The sequence below is a fragment of the Rhinolophus hipposideros genome (genome assembly GCF_964194185.1).
Source record: "Rhinolophus hipposideros genome assembly, chromosome: 4".
Classification (NCBI taxonomy): Eukaryota; Metazoa; Chordata; class Mammalia; order Chiroptera; family Rhinolophidae; genus Rhinolophus; species Rhinolophus hipposideros.
In genome coordinates, this window is record NC_138050.1 from 7,130,335 (window position 1) to 7,155,241 (window position 24,907).

The 24,907-nt window shown below is 46.5% G+C and overlaps 2 protein-coding genes across 2 annotated transcripts; one reads left to right on the forward strand and one right to left on the reverse strand.

The window, feature by feature from the left end:
• The first annotated feature begins 157 nt into the window (after positions 1-157).
• Positions 158-10,166, forward strand: MTIF3 (mitochondrial translational initiation factor 3). The gene is given in 7 exon segments (XM_081045695.1): positions 158-358; positions 1,693-1,752; positions 2,106-2,170; positions 5,884-6,335; positions 8,695-8,852; positions 9,805-9,961; positions 9,964-10,166. Coding segments are annotated over 4 exon segments (825 nt in total). The 5' UTR covers positions 158-358; positions 1,693-1,752; positions 2,106-2,170; position 5,884; the 3' UTR covers positions 10,023-10,166.
• On the reverse strand, positions 10,003-24,553 carry GTF3A (general transcription factor IIIA; the record flags this gene model as incomplete). The annotated part of the gene is made up of 11 exons (XM_081046134.1): positions 10,003-10,427; positions 10,674-10,733; positions 11,746-11,975; positions 12,459-12,539; positions 15,605-15,678; positions 16,797-16,885; positions 17,230-17,326; positions 20,949-21,049; positions 23,208-23,419; positions 23,476-23,764; positions 24,449-24,553. 11 exons carry the CDS (start codon positions 24,551-24,553, stop codon positions 10,263-10,265), a joined length of 1,503 nt encoding a protein of 500 aa, XP_080902260.1. The 3' UTR covers positions 10,003-10,262.
• Positions 24,554-24,907: the final 354 nt, after the last annotated feature.

The following is a 24,907-nucleotide window of genomic DNA, read 5'->3' on the forward strand; positions in this document are numbered from 1 at the left end:
GGCGACACAGGAGCCAGGTCAGCAGCTATTTCCCGGCAGGTACAGCTCCTCGCCCTCCGCACTTTTTTCTTTTTTTGTCGGAGGGATTTGTCTGGCGAGCCGCAAAAGCGCTCTTCCGCAGGTCACCTTTCCTTTAAGAGAGGCGGGCCGAAGCCCCTCCCACTACGGAGAGCGAAGGGGTCTGGCCGCGGAGCCCATTTACTGCTCCCTCGGCCAGGCCTTACCAATTGCCGTCCCGGTACGAGAAAGCGAAAGGCGTGGGACACTGCGCGGGTGAGGGGACCTGCCGTGGGCGGACGTGGTCTTAGGAACGTGCCTGCGGAGGAGGCGACATTGCGTTCCACCGCATCCCTGGAAGGTCAGTGCCACCCATGCTGCCGGGCGGAGCGCGGAGAGGCCCCGCAGGCCCTGCATGGGGTCGGGGATTCGGCCGGGCGGTGAAACCGTCTTCGGGCCCAAGCTGCTGCTCGGGCATCCGGGAGCCGTAGGACGCAGACGCGGTGCTTGTCCTTCAGTCCCTTGGACGTCCCACGCCGCCATTGCGGCGCACGTACGCGCCCGCACACACGCACACCGTACGTCCCTACGCCCCTCACCCGGTGGGCGTGGCCACCGCTGCCGCCGGCGCCCGGCTCCGCCCTCCGGGGAGCGCTGCGGCCTCTGCCTGTGCCGGGCGCCTGGGCAGGGAAGGCGGGCCCTGCAAACGCTGCGGGGGGACCCGCGGTGGGGACGTTGAGGAGTGACTGGGATGCCTATTGTTCCCCGTTTATCACTCAGTAGCTGCGGTTTCACGTACGTGTTATAAGAGGCCTCAGTCTAAGAACGTAGAGAGTGGAGGAAAATCAGCTACTATTTATTGTGCAAGACACGAGACAGTAAAGGGTAAATCCGAGTCTGTCCCTGCTTCTCAGAACTTACTGTCTAGTGGAGGAGAGAAACTAGTAAGATAATCAGGCAGAGAAGTGGAAAAGACCACGTGTGACTCCGAGTGGACCAGAATGCTGGTCACTGAGGGAGTTCTGGAAGACAAGATGACCATTTAGAAGATTTATGGGAATAAATCCAACTTGTGATGTTGAGTCTTTGGTTCTGGACTTAAAAGCTTTTTAAGAAACCTTTCCTGGGTGATTATTAGGTTATTTTAATAAAATAACTAAAAAATACAACAAAAATTTCATATCTAAAGAAATGGTTAATTGGCCAAAGATACTATTGGCTTTCTGCAGTGTTGTAAATCAGTGTTTTTTAGCTCTTGAACAGACGACACTGGTGTGGAGAGTACTCCGTGCTCCTTACGGAAGAGCAAAACCAGAACCCAGGGACAGGGACATGAAGGCATGGTGACCACAGTGCAGTCCTCGGGGACGGAGGCTGTACCACCTGGGCCGGAAGGGGGCAGCTGGGACAGTTTGCAGGTCTGCAGACAGAAGCAAGCACTTTGTGAAACTCCTTTGGAAAGTGAGAGAATTTTGAAGTCATAGGAATTGGCAAAATTAATTTCACAAATACTTAAACCGCTAGAATCTATGTTACTTTGATTGCACCTCTCTGGAAAGAACAGATGTCAATGTGAGCTTGTGAATGTCAGCTATATAAGAAAGGAAAGCAGTGAGTAAACAAATAGTAGAAGTTATTTTCACTCCTCAGTCTGCATAGTTTCAAAACACATGTAAGCAATTTCGTTTCTTACAGGATGGGACCCACCCCTCGTGATTATATCTACTGAACCTTGTATTCCTCGGAATCTGGAAGGTACGTGTGGAGGCGGGACCAGGGTCAGGTTAACCTGCTGTCAGGACTGCTTCAACGAACACTCCTCCACGAGCCATGTCACACGAGGACCGTGCACTGGGATGTCGGATGTCCAGCATCTGGATGCTGAGTCTGACCTGTGGTCATGAGGGTGACGGCCAGAGTGTGTTTTTCGTGTTTCAGTTGGGAAGTCATCTTTGGGTCACCTTTTGGCATCATTTGAATACCTTGTTTCTTCATCAGCTTTTCACCTAATGCTTTTTGTATCTATCCTCACCTAAATCAGTGATTTGATTGGAGGTCGCAAAATGGCGATTTTTTAATTACTTTTACTTTTCTTCTCCATTTGTTAGCTGGCATTCTCTGAAGAAGAGCTTTTCTTCATCAGCTGGGGATGATTCCAATTCTTCCTAAAAAGGTAGGATAAATGCTTAGTTCTTTAATTACCAATTTTCAAAGTAAGGAGTCAGAACAACAGTCATGTGTAGTTGTGGCAAATTATCTCTTTTTTTAGAGTTTTGCATATTCAGTGTGTCAAAATGAATTTTAGTCATTAATGTTTAAATTATCACATTTGGCCAGTAGGAGGCCCTTCATGTTACCAACTGAAGTTTGTAAGTGAAATGTACCAACTGTTACATGTTACCTTCATGTTACCAACTTAAGTTTGTAAGTAATATGTATACAAAATTATAACACTTCGGGGAAATCTGAAAACTTGGTATCCGATGATACAAAGGAATGACTGTTAATTGGGGTAATGTTATTGTGGTTATTTAAGGAATGACTGTTAATTGGGGTAATGTTATTGTGGTTATTTAAAAAAAATAGAAGCGTCCATACCCTTGGAAGTGACATACTGACGTATTCTGATGAGATAAGCTGTCCTTTGAAATAGTTCATGGCTGGGTGGGGGTAGGAATAGTTGAGGGGTAGAGATGAAGCAAGCGTGGTCATGTGCTGCTAATTATTAGGATGCTGAGTGATGAGTGCATAAGGCCTTATTACACTGTTCTTTCTATACAGGTTTGAAAATTTCCCTAATAAAAAAACTTGTAATTATTTGAATTTATGTGGCTGTTGCGCTTCAAATTTAATAACGGGTGTTTTTCCTTAACTTTGTATTTATAATTTTATCTGGGAAAAGCTTGTTTTAAAGAAGCATGCACATCTTCAACTGGGCTGCTTAAAAGCCAAAATTTAACTAGTATTGAAGCTTAATTGTGTAAGTCAAGAAAATGTAAAGCTTTTTAAAATTTGAATAATGATAACTTTATAAAAAAACTTACTAAGAATAATATTTTTTCACTTTATCTTTTTCTCTTGGAAAGTGCTTTTAAAGTTTAAAAATATTCTACGTCAGAAATATTTTGCAAATAAATATAATTTATTTATTGGTATAAAAATACTTCTTCCTTTTAAAAAGTTTTGAGAAATAATAATTATTTAGGAAGAATAGGGAAAAAGATCAGTATATCTTCAACCTTAAATAACCAGGGTTTCTATAAATTTCATCTTTTTCCTATGTCTAGTTTATTTGCTTACTTGTTCTTAAAAGTCCTACATTTTGAAATCATATTTTCCATTCTTATATGTTGATAATTCATTACACAGGGCGCATTGGCTTTCATCTGTAACTGGTAGTTTCATCCTAACTCAGTGAAATTTGGGACTTGATGCTCCTGCTACTTTTCTGATGCTAAATGGGAAAAAAAAGTTTTCTCTGGTGTCCATTTCTGCGTTTTTGGTTTGGGGGGCTTTCTCCACCAACAAATACCTGGCTTTTTTATTGAAAAATAAGCATCTCAGCTATTTAAAATGCAGTTTGCCCCGCCTTGGAGCCTTTCCAACATCCACAGCTGGAATTCCCAACCAGTGAAGGACCAGCCAGTTCATCTCGCTCACTGTGGATGAACCATCTGGCCATCGATGTCACTGAGGTCGGTAGACCTCTGACAGCTGGCAACATGAGGCGTGCAGCCGACCAGCATTGGCGTGGCTGGTGGAGCATGCACATGTGAAGACCTAGAGGTTAGTTAGATGCCAGCAGACACCGCCATCCCTCCTGGCGGGTCCCCTTGGCTCATCCATCCATTCAGCGTACTGAGCCAGGTTCAGGTACCAGTGCTGGAAACAGCAGTGAACAGAACGGACAAGTTACATTTTTGCCTTGAAGCTTACATTCTAGTGAGGAGAGATTATAAACTTAGGTGTAAATAATTCTGTGCTATGTCCGGCAGTGAATTTTGTTAAAAGGCCAGGTAATGGGTTTGAAAGTGAAGGGGTGCCATTGTAGAAAGAGTGGGCAGGGAAGGCTTCACGGACCTGAAGTAAATGAACTGTGCACTGTGAAGGAAAGAACTCCGGGGCACAAGGGCCCAGGGGGGTGGGGGGGACTCCAGTGTTTACAAGGACAGCAGGGGCCCAGCAAGGCTGGAACTGCTAGCCAGAGGAAGGGGTCAGTGCAACGGGCAGAGGAAGGTGGGGGCTGGGTCATGGAGGGCACCACAGGTCCCTGAGTGGGTTTGGCTTTTGCCCTGAGATGGGAGCCAGTGGAGGGACATGGTCTGACTTACACATTTTAAAAGGATCGCTCTGTGGCCGTGTGGGTGATAAATTACAGGGGGGCCAGGGCAGGGAGACCAGTCAGGAGGTCTCTACCGCAATCCAGGGAGAGATGATGGAATTTTTGGAGCGGGGTGGTAGCAATGGAGAAGGTGGGAAGGGACTGGATCCTGGGTATATTTTAAAGGTTGAACAAGACTTGCTGATGAATTGCTGAGAGAAAAAGAAGAGTCAAGGATAACTTTGTTATTTTGGTCTGACCATATGGAAAGATGTGTTGTCACTGCATGAGCCAGGGGAGACTGAGGGAGGAGCAAGTGTAGGGGGAAGATGGAGAATTCAGGTTTGGACATGTTAGGGTGACTGCCAGGCATCTACCGTAGGTCGAGGTGTTGGGTAGGCAGTTAACTACGTTTGGAATTCATGGGCAATGTTGGAGTCAAAGCAGTAAATGTGGGTGTCTTCAAGCTAGATAAGGAGGGAGGAGAGAATATGCATGTCCCGTCACTTTCTTTTCAATTTACAAGGCTTTTTTTGTTTCTCCATATCACTGTCAACAAGGGGCCTGAGTGGTGGTGGCAGATACGATCAGTGGGTTGACAGGTGGGATCAAAGCTGGGGAGCAGAGGGAACTTCCAGTTTTAACAAACGGCCCAGGTGATGTGCATGCAGTTGACCCCGGGCACGTTCTGCATGACTTACGGCACCTCCTCCTGTCCTCTTTCATCTTTGGCAGCACACCTCTGAGTTCTTGATGCTCTAGTGTTTTGTCAGCAAAGCCTAGATTAGCGGATGAATGGGTCCTCTCATCCCTCCTTCACCTGCACTTCTAAGCTTTACTTAACGTGTGAATGGAAGGAGAGAGACATTTATGGCAGATTAGCAACTAAAAAAACAAAACCATTTATGAGGGCAGCACTCACAACTGGAGGAAAACTAGTGTCGCCATCTGTGCCTAATGCTTAGGTAACATTTGGTAGGAATGCCTTACTTACCTTACGAGGAAGCTTTCTAGTTTGCGATCAGCACTTTCATTAATGGCAGGGTATTTCCTTTCCGATAGTCGCACCTAGTTCTTCCAGTGGGTCAGCTTTATTCATGGAGAGAGTTCCCTTCCCCGAATGGTGCTCTAATATTTTGTATACCATCAGATATACTGATAAATTATCAAGTTTATGAATGGCTGTTCATGAATCACCAAGGATTTTAGACTACATCCTCCTTAATAAACTTTTTGGATGATCTTTGCTTTGAAGTTGGCACTATAAGATCCATGGGAAACAGAATCAAATGAGATATTTGGGAAAGAAAAAAATGGAAAACCAAAGCACTGTGCAAATGTGGTTTATCTAACAAGAACTTGTAGTGGGTACAGTACCACCAGGAGTTAGTGTGACCACGGTCGCCCGATGGTCCGTGGTATTGGTATGTTTCCTGTGCACAGATGTGTCACATTCACAGATGACAGAGTTCCCACAGCCTCACACAGCACCCTCCATGTGCCACAATATCAAACCCCAAGAACGAGTGACTGAATTTTCATGAACTTTTCTCCCTCCTTTTTAGGATGGCTGCTCTTTTTCTAAAGACGTTAACATTACAAACCATAAAGACTGAAAATCATTGCATTAGAAGATGTATTGGCATATACATCATGCGAAAGACACAGTTGTCCCTTATTGCTTCTGCCCCCAGACTGTCCCACCTAATTCATGCAAAAGCTTTTAGTACTGAGGACACCCAGGATGCAAAAAAAAAGAGAAAAAAGAACGACACTGGTTTTAGTAACGTTGGAAGGAAAATCAGTGAGCGGATCATTCGTGTATTTGATGAGAAGGGCAGTGATTTGGGAAACATGCACCGAGCTGACGTGATTCGACTCATGGACGAGCGAGACCTGCGACTCGTGAAAAGGAACAGCAGCGCGGAGCCTCCAGAGTTCCAGCTCATGACAGGGACGCAGATTCACGAAGAGCGACTGAGACTGAGAGAGAGGGAAAAGACTAGGCCTGCGCCTGGTAGGTGGCTCGCTCTCTGCCCGAACCCCTTAGGCCTGCACACCAGCAGCTCACACTGGGTATTGCCACGGTGCCTTGTGACGGGGAGTGGAAAACTGGGAAATTCAGTTTCACCACTGTTTCCAATGCTTTTTTTCATCCCTCCCTTATTTCTATTCCTTGTTTTTCCTTTTCATTTGTCTCCTGTGTCTATCATCTCTTCCTTTCATCCTGTGTAAAATGAGGGGTAAACACCGAAATGATGGGAGCTCTTCCTGCCCCTTCGTCCTTAGCGGGGTCTCCAAAGGCCAGGCAGGCAGAGTAACTGAGGGCTGAGAAGATGAGACCCGGAAGAGATGGAGTCAAGTTCCTGTTCCTGTCTGGGCCACGCACCTATCCTGTTTTCTCTCGTCTCTAAAGTGCAGGTGTTTGGTTAATTACGTGGAAGCACTTTCTAAACTGAAGTGATGCACCACAGAGCCTCTCCCATTTTGTTATAATACTGGGCGTGACACTCATTTACATATTTTACCAGTCACCTTACAGGGCTCTTGCCATTTAAACCTTATAGAAGCCCCAATTGGACATTAAGTGACGATGTTTGTTTTTCATGATTCCCGATAAGTGCTGATCATTAAGATTGTTCAGTGGAAAAAGCACTGGGGCAGGGGTCAGAAGACTGGCCCCCGGGCTGCCACAGTGAGGCTGTGTGTCTTGAGAAAATCACACCTTGTATGGCTCAGTTTGTAACATGACACTTAACAAGAAAGTTGACCGGAAAACACAAAATTTTCAGAAGAGGCCAACCAGGGTGATAAGGACCCCAAACTATATTACTGAAAATAATGTTGAACACTCTGGAGAAGCTTGGAGGAGACACTTTACTTGGTCCTGATAGGAAACTAGGAACAACTGGTAGGAAGCAACTAGGAACTGGTTAATAAAAGAATTCTGCTTTTAGAAAAATTACTTATTTTGGAAATTAAAAGCACAGAGAAATATAACAACTGTTACCATCCAAAATGAACAAGCATTGTCGTATTTCAGATTTCTTTAAAGAGAATACAGAAAAGTTGAGGTCCCCTGTGCTTTCTGTTCCATCCTCCTTCCCTCCCTAGAGGACCTTGCTTGCTCGTGCAGACTCAGCTGTAGATCCAGTCCATGCTGTTCAATTCGTTACATAGTCACAAAGTATGTAACAGAATGATTTTCTGTGTATAAATTGTAAACGGAACCCTATTGTTTTCAGGATGTTTCTGTAATAGCTGTGGTTAACTTATAATTACCAGGTGACATTTCATCAGAAGCATATGCCATAGCGTTGTTAGTCCACTTCCATGGCCATTGGGCTTGTTTCCAGTTTTCATTATTATGAACAATGAGCATGTGTATCAGTGTCTCCTTGTGTGTGCTCCAGATTCATGGGGCAAATGGTCAGCAGTGTATGAAATTTCTACATTTTTTTGTATTCTTACCCACACTTGGTGCTGTCAGAGTCTTTAATTTTTGTCATGCTGATGGGTGAGAAACCGTAGCTTTAGTGTTTTCATTTGTATTTCTTTTCACCATATGCCTTTCCTCTTCATATTCTTATTTTTTCTTAGGAAATTTCCCATTCGTATTTCTTCTTATATCAATGGTTTATTTTTCTTCCTGACCTATAGGGTTCTTTATTCTGTGTGATGCAAATATCTCAGATTTCTCTCTCGTTTTTTCCCCCGTCCTAATATCATAAACATATCCTTTCCTTTCTTCTATTTGTTTTAAAGTTGTATTTTTTTCACATTTAGATGGTCCACCTGGGAATATTTTGGTGTGGGTTTGAAATCTAACTTCTCTCCCTATGAAACCTCTCAATTGTCCCAGTGCCTTTAATGGAGTCTGCTCCTTTCCTATAAAATTACTTTCTAATCGTCAGGATTTCCCGAGACAGAAGGAATGCAGGCCGTAGGGAGTTCCCCCTTGTCTGACAGGCTGGATGACCCCACTGGAGCTAGGACATCACAGAAGGAAGCGTAGATGAGAAGAGTACTTCCCCAACACTGATCAGAAAGAACAATAAGGATAATCAATTTTATCATAAAGCTGAATGTGTTCCTTTTAAAAGGACCATTCGAAGGGTATTCTTTCATCAAATGATGGTAACAATAAATGGAGGCATTTCATATTTAAATACCATTACTTAGAAGGCAAAAAATTGGTACCTTTATGTTTGTCTCCCCCATTTAAACAATTGTTTACTGGTCTGTGAAACTCATGTCAGGAGAGAGGACCGTTAGGGCGCCTGTGGCAACCTAAGAGTTTATGTACAAGTGCGGTTTAGGTCTCGTAAGCAGGACAGTGAATAGTCCTAGCACCAAGTCTCACTGTTTCAAACTAGGACCGACTCTGACCAAGGAACTAACTTTTTCTTCAAATATCGGACAACATGATTTGGACACAAAGAGTAAACAGATTCAGCAGTGGATTGAGAAAAAATACAAAGTTCAAATTACCATAAAGAAAGGGAAGAATGTAGAAGAGCCAGAAAATAAAGTGGTAAGTAGAAGCAGGTATGAGTAACGTGTGTTTTCTGATATGAAATACAATTGTAAAAAATCTGGCAACTGGAAAGGCCAAGAAAAGTGACAGTAGTTATACCCAGTGACGGTCACAGGTTCCCAGTTGGTTTTTCATAATGCAAGCATACTGTATATACTTACTTTTTCCATTGTAACAAATATGTTGCCCTGTGAAAACATTCTACTTCAGAATTTAAAGGCTATCTACGATTCTGTTTTACAAATTGTAGCTTATCTAACATTTAAATAGGAAAACTAGAAACTTTATAGTCATTCTTTTTAAAGTTTGTTTCCTCTTTATAAATGCCTGTAAGTAGCATCATATATAAAGTGAAAGTGTCTTCAGGAAAGAGTGTGTGTGTGTCCAGTCCCAGGACAAGTTCCTGGAACAGCTCCGTGGCATTAGTCAGTAAGTGGTCCTCAGCTGGAAGGCAGCCCGGTCCCGTGGTTTTCAGCTCTAGTTGCTGAGTGATTCATGCTGTAATCACTCAGGCCTGGGTCCTCGTCCAACTCACCCAGAACCTCTCAAACCAGGTGCACTGTTCTCATCTCCCCAAGTGACGGAGTGAGTGTTGGGAAATGCACTGGGCTAACAGTTTGGGGGATAAGCAGGTACTTTGCCAATGCCTGAACCAACTGCTTTATACCTGTTGTTGCAAGAAGGTAGCCTGGGGCCAGCCGTGGTCCTCAGGGCAGTGGCAGAATAGGGATGTAAAACTAGCAAGCCTTTAGTGCCCTAGTTCCAGGCTTTTGTAGAGCTGCCTGGGCAGTAGAGGTGTCAGCGTAACTGGGTATGGAGCGTTTGATTTAGCTAATCACTTAAAATAGGAATTCAAGAATGCTGGGGTTTATGGTTTGTAGAGTATAAACAGTAGAAAGACTCAAAGATACGGGCTTTAAATTAATCTTTGGCTGTTTTCCCTTCTTAGGAGGAGATATTTAATCAAATCCTCCAGACTATGCCTGGATTGGCTACCTTCTCATCCAGACCACAACCTGTTAAAGGAGGAAAAGCTGTATTATGTGTTCTTCGTCCTTTGAGCAAAAAGGAAGAGACTGCATATAGGGAAACTCAAGGGACCCAAAAGGAGACTCTTTGAACAAAGGAAATGGAACCGGTAGAGAATCAGATGTTCTGCATCAGTGATTTAATAAAGAAAAACGTGCCTCTGAAAGAGACATTCGTCCTTTTATTGCGTTACTGTGCTTTGCAGATGCTGCAGTTTTTTACAAATTGGAGGCAAGCCCCTCCCCCAGCAAAAGCATTCCGACTCGCTTCACTGCGCCTTCGCTTTCCTGCGGTGGTCTGGAAGCCACCCCAGGATCTCAGGTCTGCCTGCAGCTGAGCTGGCTGGTCTGTCGTCCTGTAAAGAAGGGAGCTGCATGCTTAGCTGAGGGCAAGCGCTGCAACCGTGGAGAGCACCTTGTCCTCTGCGCCGCTCAGCGACATGCCAGCTGTCGGCAACGATAAGCTCTGTTCTTGTTTCCTTTTAGGAGGGATGTAGCCACTGAGGCGAGAGGCCAGACTCCGTTTTGCACGCGCTCTTTTGACCTTTGGAAATAAGGAAAGCAGACCATGGGAATTCAAGATCAGAACTACCAGAGCTACCTTGACAACAGCTGCACACCGACAGGCACACAGCACTCCTGTGTAAGAAACTGAAGGCCCTACAGCCGCTTTCCCTAGTGGGCCAGACTCGCTGTCAGGAGCTGAACGTGTTCTAAATAGATGGCATCTGGCTTCACTCAGCATTTTGTGGTTTACAAAGAGCAGCTTGCCTAAGTCATCTCAACTTACTTTGAGCTTCATTTTCTTCCTGTCAGGGTCATGCACGATGGCATGCCTCATGAGGCTCTGCTGCAATGAAGGTAACAGAAACGAAGTTAGATTTTTAAAACATTGCCATTTGGTGTCTATTAAGGTGAACAGTTATTTAAATGGGTCAGCCTTCTTTCTGTTCCGTTCTCAAGTGACGCAACCTCTAGGTACCAGGGCTCGTACCAGACAGGATGCTGCCTCACCCTGGCCGGACATCACCGCCCCCTCCCATGCCCCAGGTTTGGGTTTAGTCCCGACCACCTGTGGTTGCTTAGCTTTCCTCAGTAAGAGGGAGGTCAGGAAAACCAGTTCTGAATGGACTGCGCCCAGCGGAAGGGCGCTCTTCTAACCGCAGCTGTCAGCAGGGGCCAGTGCTGCCGCCGCCAGCTCCACATGGTTTCCGGTGGCTCGGCCCTGCGCTCGGTGGCCTCCTTTCTCTTCAGTCTTTACTCACAGTAAGTGCTTGTAAGCACCAACCAGAGTCTGCAGAGCCGCACAGGCCCCTCCGTTAGTGTCACACTCCTCACCTACTGGCATCACATCAAGGTCTAGACTGGATTCCCGAGGTTCTGCAGCCCCTCACGCCTGTCGCCCACCTCCCTTCTCCATCCCCACACGATGGTCAAAAAGGATGGCTCCCAGGTGACGGCAGTCTAAAAGGACACCCAAAACACCTCCTATGACTAACAAGTACCTGGTACCACAGGCCACTGCCACGTAAGAATCACCTGGAGGGTTTGTTACCATGTTTCTGGGCCCCAACCAACTCGCAGTTTCTAATTCAGGAGGTCTAGAATAGGACATTTGGATGTGCATTTCTAGCAATTCCCAGGTGATGCCGGGGCTACACGTTGGACCACCTTGGCATAGGCAAATCCAGCTGTTCTGTGCACTTGGGTTCAGACCCACGTGGCTGAAGCAAGAGCGTAAGGTCTTGGGGCCCTGCTCAGCCAGCCTTCCCACCAGCAGGCCCTGGGCCAACCACCCTGGCATCCAGCGCTCCTGGGAACCCAGCTGGGAGCCAGACCCCTCTGTGAAGGGCAGTACTTACTTTCATGGCAAACGTTTTGCCACAGCCAGCATGTTCACACACAAACGGGCGCCTCTCCTCATGGAAGGAAAGAATGTGGCTCTGGAGATTGAACACAGTGGTGTAGGTCCTACCACAGCCTTCCCGGGGACACCGACACACAGCCCTTTCTGGGGCATGAGTCTTCATATGCTGCTTCAGGTAATCTTTGCGCTTCAACCTTTTCTGGCACACTTCACATACTGTTTCCTCTGGTGAAGCAGACAAAAATGTTAAACCACTTTCCCCAGGTATTACCACACGAAAACATTAATATTCAATATATAAGTAACATATTCATAAGTCAAAAATTTCAGAGAAACTGAATAAAAGCCATAAAAACTCGTTTTTTATTGCTTGAACGTCTGTCAAGTGCTTATATTACATAAAGGCCCCCTCACTAAGAAGCAGGGGTTCCCCGCTGTCCCCCTGAACACCAGTGCCTCCCAACATTCTTCGCTTGTCAGAGCCTTTAAAAGTGCTAAGTGTGCACATTAGCCTAAGAGACCTGGCGTAGCTCTTCCCGAGGTACCTGGGACCTCAGGTATCTGCTCATTTGTCAAACAGCTGAAGTGCTCAGCACTTCACAAAACAGCCATTATTTTAAATCACACATTTAATTTTTCCCTCTTTAAACACACTACCTCAGTTCTATAGGCGTAAACGTTTATACCAAGCCATTCATGTCGCCTTACCTTTATGGGTTTCTCTTACATGTTTCAGAAGTTCTGTCCATGTTTTTGCCACAAAGGAACATCCTTTTTGACATATGTATCCTATTTAAAAAAAAAAAAAAGACTGGTGCATTGCCTTTTGTGAATAGTCAATATAAACAGCAATCATAATTAGAAAGGAAACTTACATGTCTAGAATTTTCCTCCTACCTCCCAAGAATATTCTATTCTGTGAGTCTCAACAGGAAGGAGTGAAAACTAAGGGTGTATTTTACAGTTAAAATACCTTAGCGGACTGGCAGGAAGGCTGCCTTTCCCTCTCCTGCTGGTCTCAGGTGAGCTGGGCGCTGCACGTGGACCCCCAGCTGCTTTAATCCCCCCACCTCCACTGCTCATGGCCCCTTGCCCCTCTGCTTTTTGCTTGCCTCTTGTGTTCCTCACCAAGAGTTTAGGTGGTCCTTTGTGCTTGGCAAACCACCAACACTAAATCTCAGCAGTTGTGTGCCCACCTCCTGGATTCTTCTAGTCTTACCATCATGTAAGTTTCATATGGCAAAAGAGCAGGGTAGTTATGGGAGAAAATAAACTAGAAGAACCCAGAGAAAAGCACTATAAGAACGAACACTGTGCAAAGCATCCAATTAAATATCAGACAAACTGAAAAGGAGGAGGCTGCTTCTCACTCTCACTAGTCTGTTTTTTTGTGGGGGGAAGGGGGTTTCCCAGTGTCAGGTGTACAAAACACGTAGTGATTAGACATCCTAGACACAAAGTGATGACCCAAGTAAGTCTATTACACTGTAGTTATTACATTACTGACTATATTCCCCATACTACTTTACAACCCCATGACTAATCTGTAACTACCAATTTGTACTTCCTAATCCCTTTACCTCTTCCATTCATCCCCCCACCCCCTCCCATCTAGTAACCATCAGTTTGTTCTCTGTATCCATGAGTTTGTTTTGTTTGTTCATTTATTTCGTTCTTTAGATTCCACCTGAGATCATATGGTATTGGTCTGACTTATTTCACTTAAGATGACATTCTCTAGATCCATCCATGTTGTTGCAAATGGTAAGATTTCATTCTTTTTACTTTTCAGGGTAATACTCCATTATATATGTACCACCTCTTCTGTATCCAGTCATCTACTGGTAGGCACTTAGGTTGCCTCCTTATCTTGGCTATTGTAAATAGCACTACAACGAACATAAAGGTGCATGTATCTTTTAGAATTAGTGTTTTGGATTTCTTTGGATAAATATGCAGGAGTGGAATTGCTGGGTCATAAGTAGTCCTATTTTTCATTTTTTGAGGAACCTCCACACACTTTTCCATAGTGGCCGCACCAATTTACATTCCCACCAGCAATGCACGAGGGATTCCTTTTCTCCACATCCTCGCCAATACTTGTTTGTTGATTTATTGACAGTCATTCTGACAGAGGTGAGGTGATATAATTGTGGTTTTTATTTGCATTTCTCTGATGATTACTCATGCTGAGCATCTTGTCATGTTTACTGGCCATCTGTATGTCCTCTGGAGAAATGTCTATTCAGCTCCTCTGTCCATTTGTTAATTGAATTGTTTGGTTTTTTGGTATTGTATGAGTGCTTTATAAATTTTGGATATTAACCTCTTATCAGATGTACCATTGGTGAATATCCTCTCCCATTCAGTAGAATGTCTTTTCGTTTTTTTTGATGGTTGCCTTTGCAGTGAAAACACTTTCTAGTCTGATATAGTCCCATTTGTTTATTTCTTTGTTTGCCTTGCCCAACGACATGTATTAGTAAAAATATTACTTAGGGTAATGTCTGCGAGTTTAATGCCTATGTTTTCTGCTAGCAGTCTTATGGTTTCAGGTCTTACATTTAAGTCTTCAATCCATTTTGAGTTTAGTCTTGTGATGGCGCACAAAAGTGGTCCAGTTTCCCCAGCACCATTGATTGAATAGACTGTTTTTACTTCATTGTATTTTCTTGCTTCCTTTGTCACAGACTAAATGATCATATACGCAAAGGTTTGTTCCTGGGCTCTCTATTCTGTTCCATTGATCTATGTGACTGTTTCTATGCCAATAACCATGCTGTTTTGATTACTATGGCCTTATAGTATAGTTTGATATCAGGTAGCGTGATGCCTCCAGCTTTGTTCTTTCTCGGGATTGCCGTGGCTATTTGGGGTCTTTTATGGTTCCATATAAATTTTAGGATTATTTGTTTTCAATCTGTGAAGAATGCCATTGGCATTTTAATAGATTGCACTGAATCTATAGATTGCTTTGGGTAGTATGGACATGTTAACTGTACTAATTCTTCATATGAGCATAGTATATGCCTCCATTTATTTCTGTCTTCTTTAATTTCTCTGTGTCTTAAAATTTTTTGAGTACAGCTCTTTTACTTTGGTTATTTACTCCTAAAGTGTTTTGTTTTGTTTTATGCAATTTGCAAATTGGATTGTTTTCTTAATTTCTCTTTCTGATATTTCATTACTGGTATATAAAAATGCAACCAATTTCTGAATATTAATTTTATATCCTGCTTCTTTACTAAGTTTATTTATCATTTCTAATAGTTTTTTGTTTGTTTTTTATTTAGTTCTAATATTTTTTTGGTGGAATCTAGTCTCGTTTAAAAAAAAAATCTCATAAATTCTAGGTCTTGGGAAATTGGAATATAGATATCAAAAATCCTTCATGGAAACATAATAGAGTCAAGTAGTTTAATCAAGTGTTTTTTTGGGGGAAAAATTTACAATCTGATTGCTCTGAAAACCCCAAAGTATTATCTAAGCCCTCTGAACGTTCACAAGACAAGTTGGCAGAGGCAGTAAATAGAGGAGGTTAAAGTGATTAGGAAGAAGCAGGGTCTTGGCTGGAGCGCCGGCACTGACAAGAGGTCACGGAGTAACCGGGCACTTGTCGTGAACAATGAAACATTAACTCTGAATGACAATGACAGTGGAGTGAAGAACAGATGCGACATACAGAGCCTCTTTGGTCAAGAGTATAAAACATGAATGGTGCCCCCACCTGGTTCCAAGTTTCTCAGTAAGACCAAAAATCAACCAGAAAGCACCCAGAAGTCAAAGAATTAAACACACACGCCCTGTTGTTGGCGTTAGTCAAAGTGCACACACAAAGCTCGGCCTGTACGCACCCTCGTGGACCTTCCTGTGCCGTTTCAGCCTGCTGGGGGAAGCAAAGTGTTTTCCACAGCCTTCATGGGTGCACCTGGTTAACGAGACGCCAACTATCAGCCCATCCACTTTCACAGAGAGCGCCACTCAGGGTAAATAGGACTCCGGCCTATCGTGTCTCCCCAAAAATAAGCCCTAGCATGACTTTTCAGGAGGACATCCCCTGAACATAAGCCCTAGTGCATGTTTTGGAGCAAAACTTAATATAAGACCCGGTCTTCTTTTCAGGGAAACACGGTAGTTGTCCTACCAAAGTCTCCTCTTCCCACAACCAAACCAGTCATATAAAAATGGGATTTAAGACTCAGACCTAATCATAGGTGAAATTCAAGTTACTTGACCAGCCTTGGGTAAAACAGAGGAAAAAGTCCCATTACTTTTTTTTTTTTTTTTGCTTTTGTGATCAAATTAAAAGTTTTCATCTTTATACTTCTGAAAATCTACTGTTTTCATGGCTACAAACAGATGGCTCCAGTAAACTCCTGAACCATTCCGCATGGTTCATGTCTAGTTTTTCTAATGCCATGCTGGGATGGCGTGAAGGGAACACAGCAGCAGACACAGCAGCCAGCCTCTGGTGAGCAATGAAAAGTACGTGCCACTTCTGTGCTAATGCCACCAGCAGCACAAGAGTGAGGGGACCTGCAAGCAAGGTCCGGCACTGTCATAGCAACAGCTCCCAGGCGAAAGGCAGCCTGTGTCAGCAGAGGCCACCCGCAGCAACGCGGACCCTATAAGCCGGCGGTCAGGCTTCCTCGGTGCCCTTTGTGAGTCTGTTCCACTACCTGCTGTCATCCTTTCACGTTCCTCATGAACATGCAGGCTACGCCCAACGGCTTTTGTTCTACAGGAAAAGAACAGTGTCTTCTTGACATTTCGTGTCATTGAGCCAGCTCTGGAGAGTTAAGTCAGTTCTAAGCCTTCCTCAAAGTTAACTGCAACTATACTAATCTCACAAATTATCCTCAAACAGATTATTTCTTTTAGAGAAACAGAAGCCAAATTTAACTTCTGAAATGCCCCAGTATAGTACTAATGGGTGTACACTACACATGTTAACAGAAAAATGTTGCTTAAGAAACTGTTTCAGAACATTTGTACCCAATCTTTTTTGCATTTGCACTTTGATTTTAACCCACGTAAAGTACCTACTTGAATAGTGGTTCGTTGGTATGTTGGCACTGATGGATTTTCAGCTGCTGATGTTTCTTAAAGGTCTTCTTACAACCTTCAAAACTGCACTGTTCAGTAAAGGTTTGTTAGTTTTGAGAAAAATCAAATAATAATTCATAACAATTCTCTCAAGATACAAATACTGTGGAGACTATGGACTTGCTACTTTCACCATTTACTGTAAGATTCTATGTCCAGAAGGAGAAACGTCTGTTGAAAGAGCACAATGTTTCTCTTGGACTAATCTACCGATAATATAATTTAGTTAGTACAATACTGTTTGCTTTCAAAATAAGACCATTATTATGATAGCTAGTGTCAGACTATGTTCAGATCTTAAACAAAATTTGGTTGATGAAAATTTTACAGACAATAAACAAAAATTTAAGCCTATAAAATCATTCATACTTACTACATATTGTTTTTGCTGATTTTCATGCTTGCGTTCAAAATGTTTCTTCAAGTTTGATTTTGTGTTGAATTTTTGATCACAGCCACTAGCAGCACAACTGAGAAATTGTATAAACCAAAATATTAACCAAGGGAATCGAAGTTTTAAGACTATAAAAGCTATTCCAAAGTATAGTATAAAGCAGTCTTTAACCAACTCCAGAGAGTTAAGCCATTCCATCAGGCCTCTCAGCTTTGATGTGATTAGCACATAACAAGACGGATTTCATGTCAGGCCTCTGATATTAAGCATTCGGCATCAGACAGCCTTTGTGCACGGGGCAGAGGGAAGGTGAAAAACACTAGTTCCAAAAACCCAAACTCTGTTGAGGCTTCCATCATGTTTCACTGTTTTGTTTAGAACCTGATAAACTTAATTTCGCTTGAAACATCACTATAACATGTCTTTCCAAAAAGACCTAAATAAAAAACAAAACAAAGAAAGAAACAGAACTGGTTTCAGCTTACCTTTAGAGGTAAACACAGAACCATCAACCACTATGCCCTCTGGCATACCACCAAGCCATTCTAGTTCCCCTTCATGGGGGTTTCTATATCTTGGCCTTGAATTATCTAAATTCTTTGTGAAGTTGTGTGGTTTTTTTCAGTATGTGCTGTTTGTGATGCGTTTTCATCAGCCTGCGGATGAGGCAGGACTACCTGCAGAAGCCCTAACCTTAGCTGTCCTCGCTGATAAACACTGAATGATACTCATATGAAGACTGTGCTGTGCACAGGGCCAGGCGGAGGAGGACAGACTAACCGCCTGGGGACCCACCGGAAGCACAGGGGTGGGAGGGCACTGGCAGGAACCATCACAGGTTCCAACAGGTGCTCTTGACCTGGGAACAGAATGCTGAGCGTTAGCTGGGAGCGTGGCCAACAGAAATGGAGCTCTCTCCAGCCTCCCTTGCCATTAGGGGTGCCGCAGGGCTAAGTGGTCCATCTGCTCAACGCCCACAAAGCGTCTAAAAGGGGGCACACCTCTTTGCCCCTTCCTCGCCCCCGGCTGCTGGAATGCTCCTGTGACAGCCAGAGGGTGGCAGGGACGAGTCAGAAGGAGCCCAGGTCCTGATGACTGTGCAGCGGCCCTTGCCTGTTTACCTCTGCATTTTGGGTATGCGGGAGAGGAAGAGGCCAGCTTGTTTAAGCCTCTAGGGCGCTGCGTTTGCTGTCACTCCACTGGAATCCTGACTCCGGCATCTACCCTAACACAGGTGTGGGGCAGGAGCACAGGGCCAGGAAAGGTCCTGACAGGACCCGGACAGCAGCCACAGGTGGGCTGAGGACCCTGGCGAAGTTTGGGGGAGAGGGCTGGGGGGGGCTGTGGTCAGTTAAACACCGCTGGACCACAATTTCCTGTCTGAGAGTCAAGCAAGTGGGGCAAGCTAAGCAGCAAAAGGCCCAATCACAAAGTACCCCATTTACATGACACACGAAGGAGCTGGACTTCATTACGTAAGCAGTGCGTTAAAACCACTGCACTGCTGTAAGGAGGGAAGCAAGTGGAGGACAAGGTGGGGGCCAGTCGGGAGGCAGAGAAAACACTCCGGTGAGGCGCAGGGCCTGCAATGAGACAGTGGCAGCTGGACAGGGGCGGGGGTGTGAGGGTCAGGAACAGGACGTGCTGACCATGTGCTGGAGAGCACGGGGAGCAGAATGAGGCGTCTGGGAGCTGCCCCATCTTCGCTGTGGGTCACCACACAGACAGCGATGCCAGCCGACAGGAACAAGGGATGAGAAGGCCAAAGAGACAGCCAAGCTCAGACTGGACAGGGGACTTGGGCCACATGAGATTTACGCCACCGAGAGAGCCGGGTAACACTCTCCAGCGAGCAGCTGGACACACGGATCTGGAACTAAAGCAAGAGGGCTGGGCTGGAGGGTGAGCTCGAAGATATTTCCACAGTTTTCTGCTTACAGCGGGAAGAATTCATCGTGTGCCTCTGTACCCAACTCCATTTTTTCTTAAGGGTTATTTTTAAATAGTGTACTTAAAAGAACTTTGTTCAGAAACCAAAAGTCATAAATAAGGGTACAGCTACAGAATGCTTCCTTCCACCCCTGCCCCTACCTACCCAGTACCCCCCACCCCTCCTAAGACAGGTGACAAGACTTCTAGGGTTTCTTTATACAAACAGAAGCAAATACAAGTTCTTCCTGTCTACCCTCTTCCCTTTTACACACAAAAAAGGTAGCCCGCGATATACCCTTTTCTGATCCTTGGTTTTTCAACATGGCCTGCAGATTTTCTTACCATTTCAGAGATCATCTGCATTCATTTTTCCTAGCTGTATCCACGGTGTCGATATGCGTTAACCAGTCCTTCCTACTGAGTACGAGGGTTGATTTCAATGCTTCGTTACTATTAAAGAGTGTTACACATGACCTTGTACGTGTCATAGATACTTATCTATGCAGAATAAATTCTCCAGTGTGCAACTTCTAGGTCAAAGACTCCATCCCAGCCCCATTTTCTAGACCACCTCAGTTACTCTTTGTTGGTCTAGCTGAACTATATTTTCAAATAAATGAAGCTTCACTCGGGTCACTGATTTTGACGACACACGCTGTTTGCACAGGGACTGAAGCAGACATCTGTCCTCAGTACTTCGCCCCTTGCCCACTGGCAGGCACGCCAGTCAGATGGAGAGACCCTCCACTGGAAAACAACAGTGAAGGTTATCCTGTGCCCACAGCTCACCTTCCTCAGACTGTGTGGACCTTAGTGAGACACGGGACCCTTTGGATTCATCATCTTAAAACTAAAAGAAACCAACTCAGGTGTTCAGAAAACCCTCCTACTCAAGGAACCGTCTCACCGAACATTATGATAGTAAGCCCTAACGTCTGCCAGACCTGCCATGCAGATCTCGTGATACGGTCTCCGGCACAGAGCTCTGGACATCTAGTAATGTTGTTCTTTGTCAAGGAAAACGGAATGTCTTCCTGGAACTGTTTGGAGGTTCTAAGTGTGGATGCCAGACCAGTAGCACCAACGTCACCTGGGAACTTACTAGAAATGCATAGTCCCAGGCCCCACCCTAGGCCTGCATCAGACACTCTGGGGAGGGGCCCAGGGAGGAGTGTTTTAACAAGCTCTCCAGGTGACTGTGACGCAGCCTACATTTGAGGTCTACTGCTTTAAAGTAGCTGATTTAAAGAAAAGTCTGGATCTCCACCCTTTTCAGAACTAAGCAGCAACTCCAAGAAGAATAAACTTAAGACGGTATGGTAGAGGTGCAGGACCTTCATCCAAACAAATACAAACATAAACTATTAAAAGTTCTATTTTTTACTCTTGTCTCTCTTATCCCAGCAGCCTTTCCGTCCAGAAAGACCCTGACAGTGCGGCGCCAAGAACCTGGCAGGGAATCCTTTTCCATCTAGTGTGAACTGTGTGTGACAAGGGTGAGTCCCCATTTGGTATATGTTTTAAAGGGAGACGAGAACACGCGATGCAGGAGGACTTCAGATTAGCTTATTCCTGAAGTTATTACAGAAAAATGACCCACAAAAGCCCCGCTCTCTTCCACACATTCAAAACCCAGTCTCCCCTTGTATCAGGAGATGACAGTGAAGAAGCTTCCTGTCCTCGAGCTAGCAACCAATCAATCCTCTTTCCAGGCCAATGTGCCAAACACAGCCACTGCAGAGGCCTCAAAACAGTTCTCTACTTACACGAAGGGCTTGGCTCCAGTGTGAATCAGGCTGTGACGGCTCAGGTGGTAGTCTCTGACGAAGGATTTGCCGCACCCTTCATGGTCACAAACAAAAGGTCTCTAGCAGAAAGAAAAGAAAACAAAAAGTGTCAATTCTGCCTAAATCAGTAACTCTGGGATTACTTAAAGGCCTAAAATGTCTAGTAAGCAAAGCCATGGCTCTGGCTCCAGAGCTGATTTCCACTAAGTGTTGAGCACCTGCTACACCAAGGCCAGACAAGGTTGTCCTGCACAGTCACAAGAGATCAATGTCATAACTTCTCAACCGAGTCCCCGCAGCAGATCTGGTTCTATGAATAGCATCTGTCAGAAGCGGGGAGCCTTCACAGTAACAGCACAGCGTTTTCAAGCTGTTCCCAACGTGACACCCCACTTCAACTGCAACCCCCTCTTAAAGGTGACTCGTCTGCTATCAGCATGGCCTGTGGGCCCCACATCATGCGCGTACCCACCCCAAGCCTAGAGACGAGGAATGTGCAGGTTCTCCTCATCCGGACAAGCCCTGCTGAGAGAATGCCTGGCAGCTACAGGAAAATGTGTCACTCCTGAAAAAGCTCACAGGTGCCACGGAAAAGCAAAGCTCACAGCCCTAACTGCAACTACCACTTGGGACCCAGTGGGTGGGAGGAGGGTACTCCATTCTGAACCAAAAGGAAAAGCCAAAACAATGCCCCCCAAATAACCAGTTTTGTGTATTTAATATGGAAAATGTACCACGACAATCCAAGAGGGAGGCACCAAGGCCTTAAATGACAATATTAGTAAGAAAGCAAGTGGGCAGGAATACAGATGAGCACTAAGGGCAGATCCACAGAACTTTGCACACCTCCTGTCGTGAAGCAGGCTTAATCAGTATTTGTCAAATTAGCGTGTGAGATTTGGGACAACAAAGATGACGCTAAGTCTTCCAACCCATATGAAGGAAGCTGGTAGTGCCACCATCCAAAATGCGGCACACATGTCTACAAGGAAAGCTCTAATTTGCACATACTGACTATAGAGCCCAGAATCTGGGGGACAGGATGGGCAAGAGGAAAGACAGGGAGGCAGAGCACATCGGATGTCACTTGGTAGGACTGCCAAGAGAGAGCTGGGCGTGGTGAATAAAGTAGAGGGCAGAATAGAAGCCAGTGAAAACAGTCAATGAGGAAAAGAGCTCGAGGAGACCGTCCCGCGGAGGAAACAGTCAGCCTTCAAATGCTCGAGAGGGTAAGGAAATGGGAGCCATGAGGCCACCTGGAGGAGTGGCCCCTCAGTTGGATAGGTGCTAGGAGCAAAGGCAGGGACCGCAGACCTCTAGCTTAATTAAGGGGCCTCCGGCTGAGGCAGTGCAAAGCCTGGCTGTGACCAAAACGGAGACATTCGGTAGGTTCGTCGGCCTCAACTCTCATCCTCCAAAGTCTTCCTATTGCCCTCAAAATAAAACCCAAACTGCACACCCGTTTGTACCCTGGTCTACAAATCCTCGCACAGGTCTGCTTCTGCAGAGCTCCTCCTGTGTGGTCCCACCCAACCACACGGGCCTGCACCCCCTCCCCCAACACAGGTTCTCCCTGCAGTTCTCGGTGCCGGGACTGTTTTTCCCCCAAATGTCTGCAGGACTGGCTCCTTCCCTTTTCATTCAGGCCTTTCCTGAGCACCCTCCAGCAGCCCGATTGACTGCATCTCCTTCCTACCTAGTCACTGTCTGCCTGTCCTGAAAACAAGCATAAGGGCAGTGACAACACAAGCCTTGCCTGTTTTGTTCACTGCTCTCTCTTCAGGCCTAGAATGGCATTAACTTACGAACGAATGAATGCACACTGCCTGCAAAAACCTGCAGTACTGAGAAGTTACCCTCCGTTCCAGCTCCAGGAGGCAGGTGTCTGTGGGCGGGGGGACGTGTGACCGTGCCGGCATTTACAGATTTGCGGGGGTGGTGACCGGCCAAGGCTCAAGATAAAAGGAGGGGGAAGTTGCACAGTAAACCGCGAGTGCAGGCGAGGATATCTCGGTCCCAGCACTTGTCTCCCTTCCGGGCTCCCTGCCTAACTCGGAGCACGGCTGGCGCACCCCTGTGCCCGGGGGGCCAACACTGACCACGGCGTGCAAGGCCGGGCCTGGGCCGAGCCCCGGGGAGCCCCGGCCGCTGCGGCGGAGCGCACGTGGCGGCCCGCGGGGTCCCCGGTCCCCGGGCCTGGACGCCAGCCCCTCCGCGGCCGCGCCTGGGGCTCGTTACCTCCCCCGTGTGCTTGCGGAGGTGCGCGTCTAGCTTCCAGGCCTTGCTGTAACTTGCGCCGCAGTCGGGAAAGGAGCAGATGAACCTGCTGGGGAGCGCGGGGGGCGGCGGGGCGGAGCTCTCTCCGGCCGCGATGAACGCGTCGGCGAGGGTCAGGGATGACACCGCCTCAGCAACCGCGGCCGGCGGCTCCAGGGCGCCGGGGCCAGACGCTCAGCCACGCGCCGAGCCACGTGCGGGGAACCGGTGCGCGCGGCCCACGCCCCACCGGGCGCCGACCGCTCCCGGCGCACCCCACGGCGGACTCGGCGCACTTCCGGGATTGCGGCCGCGGAGGGGCGGGACCGGGGCGCCTGCGCGCGGCAGCAGGCCACGCCCCGCGTGGGCGCCGCGTTCGCGTAAGCTCCCGGAAGCGCCGCGCACGCCTCTGTCTGCGCATGCTCCGGGCAGGCGCTCGCGGGCGGTGCCTCTTCCACCCGGTGGGGAGTGGACGACGTGAGCGGGAGGCCACGGCTGCCTCCTCCCCGGCGACAGCCGCCTCGGCAGGTCCCCGGGCACTAAGTGATTGTGACATGTTCCCCGTCCAGCACCCCATTCACAGTACTCCCCTTGCAAAGTTTAATTTGTTCTTACTACGTTATCGGTTTCTTCTTTAAGGATTAATTTCTTTTCATGGGTGTCTACATGCTTCCTCTGCAAGACCCAGCACAGCGCTTCCTACACTTGGCTGCACGTTAGACTCACGTGGAGATCGTTTTAATATCCCCACCCCAGAGCATACCCGGGCCGGTTAATCACAACTCACACGGGTGGGAAACGAGTCCGCGTTGGGAGCTCCGCCCCACCCCCGCACCCCTCCGGGCCCGAGGTGCAGAGAAGTTAGGAAGTCCCTCCCCGTAGGCCTTGCGGCTCCCGGTGCGGTCCGTGCACGCGGCTTTGGAGATCACAGCCTCCGACCTACTTGAATCAGAGAGCTCCAGGGGACTGGATAGTCACCAACATTAGAAAAGCGCTGTCTGGAGGCTTGAAATAATGATTCTGATCTTAATTTATGAGGACCACGTGCTTAAGGGATGTCCTTGGACGAGGATGACAGTGACAGGATGGATTGTCTGATGTTCTGCCAGGGTTGCACGTTTCACCTCCTGAATCTTCCCGATTCAGTAAGCAAACCCCGGTGTGAATCTGATGAACAGGTCCTGGCAGTGAAGTGCAGTTTCGAGAACAAGACAGGCCCTCACGGTCCTGAGCTGGATCCTCACGTCACACTCGCTTCGGAGCCTCAGTCTCCTCCTCTTTAAAGTGGAGATGATGGTAATAACACCACCTGTCTCGCAGGGTGTCATGAGGGCTGTGAGGGTGTCTGGGGTGTGTGTGCACCCCGCTGCTTTCCTCTTTGCCTCTCCAGCCGCTCTCCAAGGGTATGAGTCCACACACACCCGCTCCTGCAGCTCCAGAATCTTTTCACACCCGAACACTGTCAATACCCACCTGTTGGAGTCTTTTTGGAATGAATGAGAGTATATTAATCTCCACCCTCTGCGCTAGGCACATTTACCACCAACTTTTAGTTCTGCCTACAATTCTGCATGGTAAGCTGCTAATAGGATCCAGTCCAGGCCTGTTTTCTTCTTTCTCCTTCTCTCCTGTGTACTGGTCCATTGCCCACCCCTTTCCTCTCTACAGTTTACTCCTCAATG